The sequence below is a fragment of the Vigna umbellata genome, chromosome 1 (assembly GCF_029865625.1).
Source record: "Vigna umbellata cultivar VRB3 chromosome 1, Vumbellata_1.0, whole genome shotgun sequence".
NCBI lineage: Eukaryota > Viridiplantae > Streptophyta > Magnoliopsida > Fabales > Fabaceae > Vigna > Vigna umbellata.
In genome coordinates, this window is record NC_142165.1 from 99,518,564 (window position 1) to 99,533,077 (window position 14,514).

General features: G+C 37.1%; 2 protein-coding genes and 1 pseudogene across 2 annotated transcripts; 2 read left to right on the forward strand and 1 right to left on the reverse strand.

Annotated features, from left to right (window-relative positions):
- LOC148206959 (uncharacterized) lies at positions 1-683 on the forward strand. The gene has a single exon (XM_088115422.1). The coding sequence runs from the start codon at positions 190-192 to the stop codon at positions 568-570; it is 381 nt and encodes a 126-aa protein (XP_087971548.1). The 5' UTR covers positions 1-189; the 3' UTR covers positions 571-683.
- Positions 684-1,531: 848 nt separating this feature from the next.
- On the forward strand, positions 1,532-2,291 carry LOC148206960 (putative calcium-binding protein CML16 pseudogene; annotated as a pseudogene).
- Positions 2,292-7,631: 5,340 nt separating this feature from the next.
- Positions 7,632-13,852, reverse strand: LOC124833267 (phospholipid-transporting ATPase 10-like). Its single transcript, XM_088105083.1, has 11 exons — positions 13,011-13,852; positions 11,197-12,545; positions 10,968-11,078; positions 10,582-10,858; positions 10,327-10,415; positions 10,131-10,239; positions 9,692-9,901; positions 9,367-9,492; positions 9,132-9,230; positions 8,782-8,973; positions 7,632-8,655 (listed from the first exon to the last, which is right to left on the reverse strand). The coding sequence occupies exons 1-11, from the start codon at positions 13,401-13,403 to the stop codon at positions 7,954-7,956; spliced, it is 3,657 nt and encodes a 1,218-aa protein (XP_087961209.1). The 5' UTR covers positions 13,404-13,852; the 3' UTR covers positions 7,632-7,953.
- Positions 13,853-14,514: the final 662 nt, after the last annotated feature.

Sequence of the window (14,514 nt, forward strand, 5' to 3'; positions counted from 1 at the left end):
TTCCACGTTTGTTTTCCACTCATTTCAAGTTTCCACACCACGCTAAGAAACCTAAACATCTTTCTTATATTAGCAAACAAAAACCAAACCAACTACCCTTTTATATATATATATATTCTTACCTCTTAGCAGAGGTAGATTAAGATTAATTAAATCCTTCCACCTTAATTATATTAATGCTGATTAACCATGGCAACACCAGCACTGGCTTCAATGGTGCAGTCAGAGCAGCAACAAGGTGAGGGAGAAGCTGTTCCGAGCAGTACTGGTTCTAGCGCATGGAAGTCTTCAGGATCTGTTGGTCCATTTTTTGCTGTGATGTCTGTGCTTGTAATTCTGGCTGTTCTTTCTTGCTATTTGGGTCGCAAGTGGAATCGAAGACCGAAAACACCATTGGAGAGTATCAGAGGGAGAGGGTTTTCTGGGTGGCTAAAGCGTGTGTGCAGGGAACGCATTGGCAATGATATCGAAGTTGGGGGTGTTGGGGCCAAGGTCATGGTTTGTGATGATGACCTTGAGGAAATTCATCATTGTACAAATGGTGAAGTTGATCACCAAAACACAACTTAAGTTTGATCCTAAACTGAAATTTGTTCGATTTCGACATTATTAATCACATGCCTGTCATACTATAATTATTTTAAATCAATCAACTATTTTTTTTTGGGTTTTGGTTTGGAAAAACTTGGTCTAAGGAGTATTTAGTTTGGATGATAACCCATGCTATACTAAAATTAAAATATAGATGATAAAATTACATTAAAAAGAGAAAATCAAATGATGTTTTTTTTTTAACTTTGATAAAAAAAAAAGTAGCATAGGAGTAGAAGAAAGTCTAATTCATTTACGTAAAAACAACAATTAGCAGCTATAAATGCTTCCAATAATTAGTCCAATTATATTGACTTTGTTCTTCTTTTTCTTGTAGTGTCTGAGAACAAGGCTTAACTAATCATCGCTTTCTAGCAATAAATGAAAAAAAAGGAGATGAAATTAATAAAGGCGATTTGTTGAACCAATAGGTATGGTGGTGAATTGCAAAAGAACATTAATGCTAGCATGCATATGCATATGCTATAGGATATTAATTAATGCTAACATTAAGTGTGCAATTGTACATGGTGTACGTTACAACAATAATGAACACATGGGGACAAACCCAACTGTTTTCCTTTCTCTTTCAAAGAATCCAAAATGACCAGTTCCTAAAAATAGTGTGAAAATAAAGCCACCTCAACCTAGCTGGAAGAGAGGAAGCATCACATTCACATGGATGGTGGTTGAAGATGCTTACTAATGAACCCTGTCACTTTCATTCTATATGTACTGTACTATACTATTCATTAGTTTAGTCAAACCTTGAATTCGAGAAAAAAAAAACAACAACCTAAGTAACATTTTAACATAGCACACTTTGGAAAATTTCAAACACTCTAAGTCACCCTTTGCATATGGATCACATGACGGTGGAAACTTCCCATTTGTGTGTGTGCAGATTTCTACGTAATATAATCGTTTACTTTGACCAAATTACGACAATATACAAAAACATCATCATGATTAAAGTAGTGGTACCGAGAATCAAACATAGTAGATAGGAAACTTCTCAGAGGAATAGTTTAATCTTATATAACCACCGACGCGGCTTGTGTTTGTACACTCTGACTGAGACATTCACGTCTCCTTTTCCTTTCTCCTCTATTTGTTGTTCCTTCTTCGCATTGGAAACTATCTGCATTACCATGTCTAAGCTTGGAGTGCAGCAAGTGAAGCAACTGAGAGAGATATTCGGTCGATTTGACATGGACTCGGATGGGAGTTTAACGATGTTGGAGCTAGCAGCGCTTCTGAGGGCACTGGGGTTGAAGCCTTCGGGGGACCAAGTCCAAGCCCTGTTGGCGAACATGGATTCAAACGGCAATGGGAAAGTGGAGTTTGAGGAGTTGGTGAGGGCAATTTTGGATGACATAAACGAACAGGTTTTGGTGAACCAGGAAGAGCTCCTAGGGGTGTTCAAGTACTTCGACCGTGACGGCAATGGTTTCATTACGGCGGCGGAGTTGGCTGGGGCCATGGCCAAAATGGGGCAGCCACTCACTTACCGAGAACTCACAGAGATGATCAGAGAGGCTGACACCGATGGCGACGGCGTTATTAGCTTCACTGAGTTTGCCTCCATCATGGCTCGCTCTGCTTCTGATTTTCTTGGCCTCTCCTTCCGCTGACTGAATATTCTTTTCATTCATTTTGTAGCTTCTTTTCAATGATTCAAACAAATAAGGGTTCTTGCTTCTGCTGCACTTATTGCTTCACCACTATACTACTCTTCATTTCTCTGTAAAAATAAGATTTTTGGAACTCCGAATTGAAGCAAAATATAGAATTTTAATTAACAATATATATTCTTATTATTATTAGAATAATTTTACTCTTACGTTACGAAATCCTCCAACATATTTAGGTAATCAGTAAATTTAAGACACTAATATGTTTATTTTTTATTCAATATTTTATGAAATATTAAAAAAAATTGCGGCATTATTTTCTGTTATATGAATTATGTTATGAAAAAAATTACTTACTGATTTATAAACTACTAAAACTGAATATTAATACTTACCCATAGTTTCTCTGTCAATTTTGAGCATCATTTTTTTTTTAATTTTCAGTTAAGACAAGCAGTGACGAATGTTGGTTAGGAATGAGTAACATTGACTCCCAATTTTTTTTTATATAAATTAATATAATTTAAAATATTTTATATATTTAATATCTAACAAATTTTGATATTAATTAAAAGAGTTTGATATTTCCAAAATATTTATCGAAGAAGATCTACCCTTAAAAAAAGCATACGAAGCGATAAGTATGTTATGGATTCATAATGTACGAAGAATCAATATTTTATTTGGACCGCGATATTCCAACCACGCATATTTAACACTGTTTTGACAACGCCACCTGTCGTTGTTTGATTGGTTTGTTTTAAAAATAAAATTTTTTTAAAACCTACGAAACGGAAGTCCGTAACCCTTATTTTTACTGAAATTCCGAAAATAGCCCTTTCTCTGTTCCATTGGAAACGAAGGTGCGTTCTCTTGGAAGGTCGAAGGTCGCGTTTCGTGGCGCTTCACTTTGTTCTGTGTGCGTTCGTCTTCGAAGCTTCCATCTTCGTTGTCGTTGTCTCGCTCTCTCGCTCTATCATTTTTACTTTGTGTTAATCTCACTTATAATGACAAAAGTAGTGATTGAAAAATGAACGCAGCATTATAATAAGAATTTGAAAAGTACGAGACCATTTTCAGTAAAATTAATGGTAATTAATGGGAAGGAGTTGATCAAATTCTGAGTGGGGAGATGGGTGTTGGTCATTGATGTAAACGCAAGAAGTGTGGAGTGACCCATGAGTAGGGGGACGAAGTAGTGCAAGGGATGAGTCAGAGTGTTGAAAAAATGGTCTGGTAATCGTTTACAGAATCCTGGTAAACGATTACCCGAGAGAAAATTGGATTTTGTACATAAAGTCCAACACAGGTAGTCAGCCAGGTGAACAGGGGTCACCATTGGAAAAAAAGCTCAGTTTTAGGCAGTTCTGCACCTGTCTGAGGCTGGTCCAGGTGTTTCAGTGGTGGGAGAGGGTGGTTGGTGATGTGATGTGATGTGTGTCCAAGGAGTGTGGGGTGACCCCTCATCAGTTGGAGGAGCAACCTCTGCAAGGGATGAGTGAGGGTGTTGAAAAAAAGGTCTGGTAATCGTTTACAGCATCCCTGTAAACGATTACCCGAGACAAAAATGGATTTTGTACAGAAAGTCCAACACATGTACTCAGTCAGGTGAACAGGGGTCACCATTGGAAAAAAAAGGTGAGTTTTAGGCACTTCTGCACCTGTCTGAGGCTGGTCCAGGTGTTTCAGTGGTGGGAGAGGGTGGTTGGTGATGTGATGTGAGTCCAAGGACTGTGGGGTGACCCCTCATCAGTTGGAGGAGCAAGCTCTGCAAGGGATTTGTTGACCAAAAAACCATACAAGTGAATTTAAGGGTCATTACTGGTTGGGAGGTTATGTTTGATGACCCCAAGAAGTGGGGAAGAAGTCATTCTTACTGAGGGGACCAAGTTGGACAAGTGCAGAGCTAATCTGCAGAAAAAACATTGTCGTAATCGTTTACAGTGGCCTCGTAAACGATTACACGAGAGAAATCACTGTTTTGTACAGAAAGTTGAACTGAAGTAGTCAGTTGTAGTGTCCTGGGTGATCATTGGCAAAAACTGTTAATTTAAAGCACAAGTCCACTTGTATTTACTTGGTGTTGGTGTTTGACTGGTGGTAGAGGGTGGTAGGTGATGGGAGGTGACCCCAAGAAGTGGGAAAGAAGTCATTCTTACTAAAGGGACCAAGTTGGACAAGTGCAGACCCAATCTGCAGAAAAAACACTATGGTAATCGTTTACAGTATCCTTGTAATCGATTACAGTGTCAAAAAAGGTGTAAACTTGATTTCTAAGGCATAATTTGAAAGGTCTTTGAGTATAGATTCCAACAAAACAAGAATCAACTCATTTGGAGTTCGGTGGAGAAAGTTATGAGCAAAAGAACAAGCAAAGGTGAGAGTTGGCAAAAATATATGAAACGCTAACTTGAAAGAATAAACTGTACCAACTCAGATGTCCAAAAATTACAAATTAGTAGTCATTGGAAAGATTTTTGAGTCTAGTTTCTAATAAAAAAATAATCACATCATTTGGAGGTCGGTGGGAAAAGTTATCAGTAAAATAGCCAGCAAAGGTTAAAGTTGACAGCATGTTATCTCACCCAAGTTGCTCATCTCATAAACATTGTTTTTTTCCTCCATCATGGGGTGCCAAAACATCACTTCCCACCACTGAAACACCAGGACCAGCCTAAGAAAAGTGCAAAAGTGCTTAAAACTCACCTTTTTGGCCAATGGTGACCCCAGTTCACCTGACTGAGTACCTGTGTTGGACTTTCTGTACAAAATCCAGTTTTGTCTCGGGTAATCGTTTACAGTGTCCTTGTAATCGATTATAGTGTCAAAAAAGGTGTAAACTTGATTTCTAAGGCATAATTTGAAAGGTCTTTGAGTATAGATTCCAATAAAACAAGAATCAACTCATTTGGAGTTCGGTGGAGAAAGTTATGAGCAAAAGAACAAGCAAAGGTCAGAGTTTGCAAAAATATATGAAACGCTAACTTGAAAGAATAAACTGTACCAACTCAGATGTCCAAAAAATACAAATTAGTAGTCATTGGAAAGATTTTTGAGTCTAGTTTCTAATAAAAAAAGAATCACATCATTTGGAGGTCGGTGGGAAAAGTTATCAGTAAAATAGCCAACAAAGGTCAAAGTTGACAGCATGTTATCTCACCCAAGTTGCTCATCTCATAAACATTGTTTTTTTTCTTCATCATGGGGTGCCAAAACATCACTTCCCACCACTGAAACACCAGGACCAGCATAAGAAAAGTGCAAAAGTGCTTAAAACTCAACTTTTTGGCCAATGGTGACCCCAGTTAACCTGACTGAGTACCTGTGTTGGACTTTCTGTACAAAATCCAGTTTTGTCTCGGGTAATCGTTTACAGGGATGCTGTAAACGATTACCAGACCCTTTTTTCAACACCCTCACTCATCCCTTGCAGAGGTTGCTCCTCCAACTGATGAGGGGTCACCCCACACTCCTTGGACACACATCACATCACCAACCACCCTCTCCCACCACTGAAACACCTGGACCAGCCTCAGACAGGTGCAGAACTGCCTAAAACTGAGCTTTTTTTCCAATGGTGACCCCTGTTCACCTGGCTGACTACCTGTGTTGGACTTTATGTACAAAATCCAATTTTCTCTCGGGTAATCTTTTACCAGGATTCTGTAAACGATTACCAGACCATTTTTTCAACACTCTGACTCATCCCTTGCACTACTTCGTCCCCCTACTCATCACGGGTCACTCCACACTTCTTGCGTTTACATCAATGACCAACACCCATCTCCCCACTCAGAATTTGATCAACTCCTTCCCATTAATTACCATTAATTTTACTGAAAATGGTCTCGTACTTTTCAAATTCTTATTATAATGTTGCGTTCATTTTTCAATCACTACTTTTGTCATTATAAGTGAGATTAACACAAAGTAAAAATGATAGAGCGAGAGAGCGAGACAACGACAGCGAAGATGGAAGCTTCGAAGACGAAGCGAGAGAGCGAGACACAATATGGAAGGGTTGAACGAACTTCTTTCCCACCCGAAACCGCCCAAACCCAATTCTTTAAATTTTAACGAGAGAGCGAGAGAGCGAGAGAGCGACAAGGGTTGAACGAACGTCTTTCCCACCCTAAACCGCGAAACCCAATTCTTCAAATTTTAACCTCGAAATCCCAAAATACCCCTCGTCCCGTAACCCTTTCTCTGTTTTATTTTCAATTTATTTGGCCAATCAAGAGCTGACACGTGGCGTTGTTAAATCTGTGTCAAAATTTCGTTGTCCAAATAACATTTTCCATTTTATTTATATTTTCTCGGTCATAACAAGTACCATCGTAGTTTTGTTTACCATTATTATAATCACTAGTATTTTTAGCTTTCTATAAAATATTAATTATTTTACTTTTAATGTCTTCAAATAAATCACATCAATGTAACATACATATCAAGAAAAATAAAAAGATATTTGACACTACTTTTATTTTTTTACGCACATTTGAACTCATTTTAATAATAAAATACCATATTAACATAATAAAATTAAATATAAATAAAATAATAATACTTCAAAGTTTAAATTGCAGAGTGAAAGTACCACTGTCCGAAAGAAAATAACGTTATTTTACCAAAACCGTTTCAAATGACATGTTTTCTTTATTATTATTATTATTATTATTACTATTAATATTATTAATTTGTATGAGTGCATTAATTTTGGGATCAAAATATAAAGTAGAAATAATTATTTGTCATTGCGTAGATCATGTAGTTATAAGTTCAAGTCTTAAACATGTAATAGGATCAATCATGGATTTAATAATTTTACTCGACCAAAATTGTTTACTGGGAGATGTATATATATATGTGATTTGTGGAAAAAAAATATTCTTAGTATTTGTATTTCAAGATGATTATAGTTTAAGACTTCCTTATTGAGATTTCACTTATTGAAATAACTTTACGTTCTCAAGAAAGTTTAAATTAAAAAGTTAAAGAAATATTTCATGAAAAACCAAAAACATTAATTAATATATTCTATAGAAAAAAAAAACTGAACTGTGATCATCTTAGTACATGGTTAGTATTGAATACAAAACTTTTTGACATATATGATATGAACTCTAAGATAGTCCATCTATGCTACTGTTATTAGATCTGAATCAGGGTTTGTCCTCCAGGCTAAAGCAAGAACTGATTCTGCGTGATTTGTTTAGGTACGTATTTTTCACTTCGAACATTGTTATTGTTATCGTTGCATTCTCGTTAAAGAAATTGCTATACGTTTGACACTCGGGAACTATGAAGAGGTTTATGTAAGCATGAAATTATGTTGTTTGTGTTATAAAGCCAAAAGATTTCTGAAATTCGATTCAGACAAAGATACAGAATGTTGGGAAGAATGTGTACCATGAAAGAATGAATCAATATATTCTTCTATACTAGGATAAATCATACATTATTGTTGACCACAGCGCTCTTTCTAATCTCGAAGCACTCAGATTTTATATCATAATCTTCTCAACACAAAAAATACCAACCAACAGACTGCTTTATTGTGCTTCGTTTAAGGATTCATGTCATGCAGCATAAGGAAAACGCTCCTTTACCTTAAATATGTACAAGGTTTGTAACCTATGGAAAAATTTACATCCTTGTCTCTTTTTGTTTTCCTCTTACGGATGAATCCAGCTGAGGCAAAAACACAACAACAGCAACAAAATTATGATTATCGGTCCTCAGACTGCCCTTCAGAACGTTTGGATGATTCAAATATTATGGATGCTGTTTCAGATTTTGTGCTTGATTCAACTCTTCTGGATGCATTAAAACGTTTGGATGCTTCCAAACGAGCTGTGAATCCAACTGTGGTGTTTCTTATCGATCGCTGCCTTACCACATTGCAGTATTCTGGATCACTTGTTTGGCCGTCCTTCCTTATCCACTGAATCATTTGATGGTACATGGGGAAGAAACGCATTTGGATGGAAGCATAGACGAAATATGGAAGAAGGGAAGCAATGAGAATGAGCAAAGTGATGATCCAGAAATATGGTGCTGGTGCAAGAGCTTCAACGAAGACCTTATAGGCAGTGGTGGAGAAGGAAGGGTCTATGGCTCCATATGCCATGAGGAATATATACCAGAATATAATGCTTCCCCAGATGAATATATGCTGTACATAAGTGAAGTAACTGATAGATAATGCCATTTGGCAATTCACCACCCACACAACGCAGGTGTACATGGTGGCACCAAGAACTTGCAGCTCCACCACTTCACCCCCTTTGCGGAATGCCTGATGTTCCATGGTACGGATGCAGAAGAAGAATATGATGGCAGAAGTCACAACTCCATTAACTATCCAACCGATGATCCGTTTCCAGCTGAATAGAATGTTTTGGATGCCTTCTTGGTATAATAATGGAAACTGTAAAATCACAGCAGAAGACAGGTTTCGTGAGAAGACAACAATCATATAGTTTTTAACTATATCACTGAGGAAACTGAGTTTTCACTAGTTGACATCGTGAAGCTACTGAGTTCGGAGGCCTACCTTGAGACATAGTTTGGAAGAGACATCCTGATCAAACACTCCCAATGCAATTACAGGAAGTGAAGTAAAGAAGACATTATATAGTGACATGAACCAATCATTGTATGCAGCCTGGCCAGAGAATGAGGCATATATCTCAAAGAAGAACAGAGTGAAGCCGAAGGCAACATTCTTGTAAAAGAAGTAGCAGATCTGCCAAACAAAAGGTAAAGTTTGTCACAGACCAAAATAATTATAGTAACCTTAGTTGAACAAAGACTTTGCAATAGGGTGGCATCAGTGCAGATACATGCCAAATTTAGGAGTCTCAGTATTATGTAACATATGTGAAGACAAGACAAGATTGTTACCATTGATGATATCCTTCTGTAACACCAATGTCCGTGCACAAGAAGCAACCGCTCAAGAAACCGAAATTGGGCTATTGCAATGTCACTTGACATAACTGCCTGGAAGTTTTAATGAAAGAGAGGAATGAAAACATTAGAGACACAAAAGTAAAAACAATACAAATTCAGGGTCAGGGTTAAAGAAAGTATGTTAAAAAAATAAAGGAAAAAAATATGCAAGATGTTAGAGATTTACCTGCATGCCTTCCACACCACTAATACCAATTCCAATGTCTGCTTCTTGGAGCATTCCAACATCATTTGCCCCATCTCCAATAGCTAGTGTTGTACTACCAGTTCTCATCTTCACCAGTCTTGTAACCTGCATTATTATGTAGAAGATGAATAAGAGACTGTGCATGGAAAACCACCAAAGGAAGAGACCATGATTTGCTCTTAAATATATCGCTTTTAGGTAAAAATCTCTTTGCCTTGTTGATCATTAAAAACTTCCAAGGCTAACCATAACACAATAAGTAGAAGACATACATAGCTGGGGCTTTTTTCAAAAAAGAACTTACAAGTGCTTTCTGCTTGGGAGAGGAACGACAGCAGATAACAGATGCGCAGCCAATGGCAAGTCCAAGAAACAAATCATTTACATCATCTTCCAGTGCATATGTAAGAGACTTCCCATCAATGATCAGGGCTAAGGCCTCATAGCTTTCATCTGATGAAGAAAGTAATGCACTTGCTTCCCTTAGTTGACGAATAACACTTGACTTAATTGCCTGAAAAATCAATAAGATTCCATGAGCCCATCAATACATATTGTACATCTAGTTATAATATTCAGTTTTGCAAGTCCCTTTCTAACACATTCTAATCAATGCATGTAATACATAGGATCTCATTGTCGTACTTGAGTGAAATAACAACCTAAAGAGCATGCAATCATCTCATGACATGCTAAATGGAAACCAGTATCTGTCGAAGGAACTTAGGATCAGAGTTGTTTACCGCATCAGCAGCAGCCTTGTCCTCCATTTTCTCCAATGATTTGATTTCAGGAGTATCTGAGCTAATTGTAATTTGTTTCATTCCTTGTCTGAGTAAGCTACAAGCAAATCTGCAACCACACAAAAATTTTCAAATCAGTGACATCATATTGCTTGCGCACATAACTCCAAGATTTATTGATTATTTTTTAACTTACCCTATATTAATTGCTGTCTCCATTTTATCACCAGTTAAAACCCATAGCTTAATCCCAGCCTGTGCTAGCTTGTCAATGCATTCAGGAACCTGCGCAACATGAACTGATTCATAAGAAGACAATATATAGAACTATTATAATGAAGTTATTAGACAAGGAAATTTTCAAAACATGATGAGCTGAAAATGTGAAAAGGTACTAGCTCTGCCGATTATTTAAGTTCAAATATATGTGAACACATTATTTAGAGCATACCCCATCTTGTAGTTTGTCTTCAACTGCAGTAGCACCAAGAAGAATTAAATCCTTCTCAATATTTTGTATTATCCTCTCAACAAGCTGCTCCTGGTCTGCACTCACTAAGTTCTTGGCCTCTGTAAACTCTTTATTAAATTGATAGTACTCTTCCTCATTAAGTTCACGATATGCAAGTATCAAGGTCCTCAAACCAGAATCAGCATATTCACTGATGTGCTGCTTTGTGTTCTCTTCAAATTGCCTTCCATTATTTGCAATTCGTTCAAACATTACACTGATTGTGAAAATCAGAAAAGTAAAGCAATTCAATATATGAACTTTGAAAACAAAGTGAATGATGCTTACATAGTGTATTAGGGATAGCCAAGTATGAGATTACAAACCTGTCAGCGCCTTTGCTGAGAAGCAACAGTTTCCCCTCCTCATCTCTTACAATTACAGACATCCGCTTTCTTGCACTACTAAACTCTAATACGTTCAGAAGTTTGTAGGACCTGGAAAAGTGAAATTATATGCCATTTTTAATACACAATTAAAGATTCAATTGCATATGTATAAGTATAACAAGATATTAGATAATTAAATCTTCACATTTAAGCACAGTAACCTCACCTTTCAACTTTCAGGCCTGTTATGGGGTCTAATTCACGCAGTGAAATAGCTGCATGTGTCCTTTCATAAAATTCAAATCCAAGTTCCCTTGCCGCAATCACAAAAGCTGCCTCATCTGGTGATTCAGCTTCATATGAAACCTTCCCAGTTCCTTCATCAACTTCTGGTATTGCAGTGTGGCATACAGCGAGAAGCCTTAGGAAATTCTGGATTACATTGGCATTGGGTTCTTTGATCCAATTTCCATTCATGATCCTTTCATCCATAAAGTTAAACCCTTTAATGGATGACTTTGATTCACGAACCATTGCACTGCTGTTGTTTTCTTTCAACTCTTTACCTGAATCTGATTCATGTCTCATAGATAGAGCTCTCTCAACTTCTGTAACTCCTCGGCCATAAGCAACCCCAGCAATAGAACACTTGATAAATTCCATAGAATTACAAGTCAAAGTTCCTGTCTTATCTGAAAGTATGGTATCTACTTGGCCAAGTTCTTCATTCAAATTTGATGTACGAGCATGTGCTGGCTTGTCAGTTTCCGCATAATACATATTCACATCCTGGTTGATGAAAATGCTTTGAAGAACCTTCACAATTTCAATGGATACATACAAGGAAATCGGAATCAAGTAACTGTACAACATAAGTGCTGTCAAGAAATGCAGAATTGCAGCAGCTACAGGTTCATTAGGGTCATAGAAAATTTCGGTATCATCTGGTCTAAGGTACCATCTCTTCATTTTTCCATTTTCAATGTCATCATTTGTTGTAATCCCAAAGAATATGGACCCAATGAAAGAAATCAAAATAAGTAGAAAGAAGAGGCAGTAGATAATCTTATCCATCCTTTTCTCGATTTTGCTTCTCTTGGATGGCGGGTCTGTTGCATTCTGCATAACCTTTGTGTCATGTCCAGTAAAGATTACCACACCATAAACAAAATCTGTGTTCCTCAGCTTAGAGTCCCTGAGAAGTAGCTGTTGAGGTGCAAGAGGATACTGTTGATCCCCAAACTCCATGCTTCCAACAAATGTGTACAAATTTGCATTTGGATCTTCACATGTGATGACAGCCCTGAAATTTTGAAAGCTCGAATCTTCTTGCAACTTTGAAGTTTGTTCCAATGCTTGTTTCAGTTTCAGATTTGTCTCTCCATCAAGATTCATAGTCTCAACATAGCAAATTGCATCATCATAATTTGACCCAAGTAAGATAAGATCAGCAGGGAAAAATTCATCTTTTTCCACCCTCACTATATCTCCAACTTTCAAATCCCTCCATTTAGAATAGGAAAAATCACCACCTCCACCATGCACTTTAACTTTTCTGTTATTCATCTCTATATCCTGAGGAAATTACAAAACAATATCATCGGCCTGGGATTAATCAAGAGTAGCAGAAAACGTAATCATTTTTCTATTTGTGAAAGAAAAAAAGTTCACTAACATTAATGCAACCCTTATTACCTATTTGTCAAAAAAGCTCTGCGTACGCCAAGAGGAAAATAGCTATCTGACCTATATGTGAGCATGAATTTAGCACACAAACCCCTAAGCCTCTCACAATTTCACTTACCGGTTCAAATCAACTCTCATCATAAATTTCCCAACCAATTAATATTGTACTCAATACATCTGCAATCAATAGCCACATGTTCTAGTCTAGGAATAATGGATTGAACAGTCCAAATTTTAGCCACAAAGCCTATCATCCATAACTACCCATCACAGACATGCAGTCTACCTAACAACACAAGGTAAGAGAGCAAACATCCTCTGAACCAAGATGATATCAAAATTACAGAACATTACCTGTTGTTTTCTCCTAAAATCTTCAACGAACTCTTTGACCATTGTGGCAGCTACCACAACCAGTAGAGGGACAACATTACTGACTCCAGAGTAAGGAGACACCGGAAAGAAAGACAAAACTGCACAAACGAGGAAGTAGAAATTTGCAACCCTCCTGAACTGCTCAAACAAGGACTTGGGGAGGAACGTGGCCAATGTATACTTAGTTGTTCTGACATAATTGTCTCCATAATTGAGAAGACTCGCGGTTGCACGTTCAGGGTCATTGCAATAGACTTTCCTTGAGAACCCAGGGCCTCCAATCAGTGAATGTTCTTCCTTCATGGAAGCTTTCCCACACGTGAATGCATGGATTCTGCCGAAGTGGTGCCTCCTCCTTCTACCCCCAGCCATGGCTCAAACTCCACCAAAAGCTCTCAAACTTATCAGATTTACCTTTCAAAGTTTCAAACCCAGCTCCAACAACTCAATGACCCTCAAAAGCAGTTGTGAAAATCAAGAAAGATATGTGGCGTTGAAGCAATGAAATGAAACCAACAAAAGAATCAAACAACTGAAAGGAAGTGATTTGCAGAGGGTGAGAAAGAACTCTTAAGCACAGAGAAAGGCAAAAAAGCTGTTCTTTATATGTATCTGTACAAATATGATAAACCCAGAAAAGAAAAAAACAGAGGTTCCCTTGTTAGAGCTGAAAGGTATAACTTTGGAATGAAAGTGATGAGAAACAAGGCAACCTATTATGTGTTCGATTGGGTTGGAAGCTGAATTGTGACTGCCCTCCCAGTTTGACTCGCCGTGGCTAACAAGAATAGACTTTTCAACGTGCACATGGGAATGGATCTTTCTCTTAACCCCTCTCCATACTCGATTTTAAGACCATAAACAAATACAATTACACATAAAAAAAACCACCTAATAATTATCTAATTTTGTTTTTTTTCTCTCTGGGACCAGGGTCATTCAAGGAGAAATAATAGGTGAAGGATTTCTAACAAATAACAGATACTGTTCATATGAGAATGCCAATTCATTACTTTGGATTAACTACGTTGGATTTCATAAATTAGCATGTAAATGTATTTTTGGAAAAAGAAAAAGAAAAAAGCAAAGAGTGATTTTTTTCTTTTACAAGAATAGTGAATAGCGGAATCTCGAAAGTCATGAAAGTCAAGGTAGATAGGTAGATGCCAATGGTGAAATATAATACGTGTGGCCATTGCTGCACACCGCTTCTAGAAACTCCTTTTAATATAGTAAACAAAACAAGACATTGTTCGAGGATGTCGAATGAAAAATTTTCGAGAAATCATTAATGAAACAAAACAAAAATTAATTAAGACAACTCGGATTTATTTCGTGTAAAAAGATGTTTTACTTAATTAAGCCTCTGTCATTGATGGTGAAATAAAAGAGGAAAGAAAGAATCACTTTGCTTCTTACATTAATGCGTAAAATAATGAAATCTTTTTTCCATTTATTTAATTTTCGTCAAATAATTTTCTTC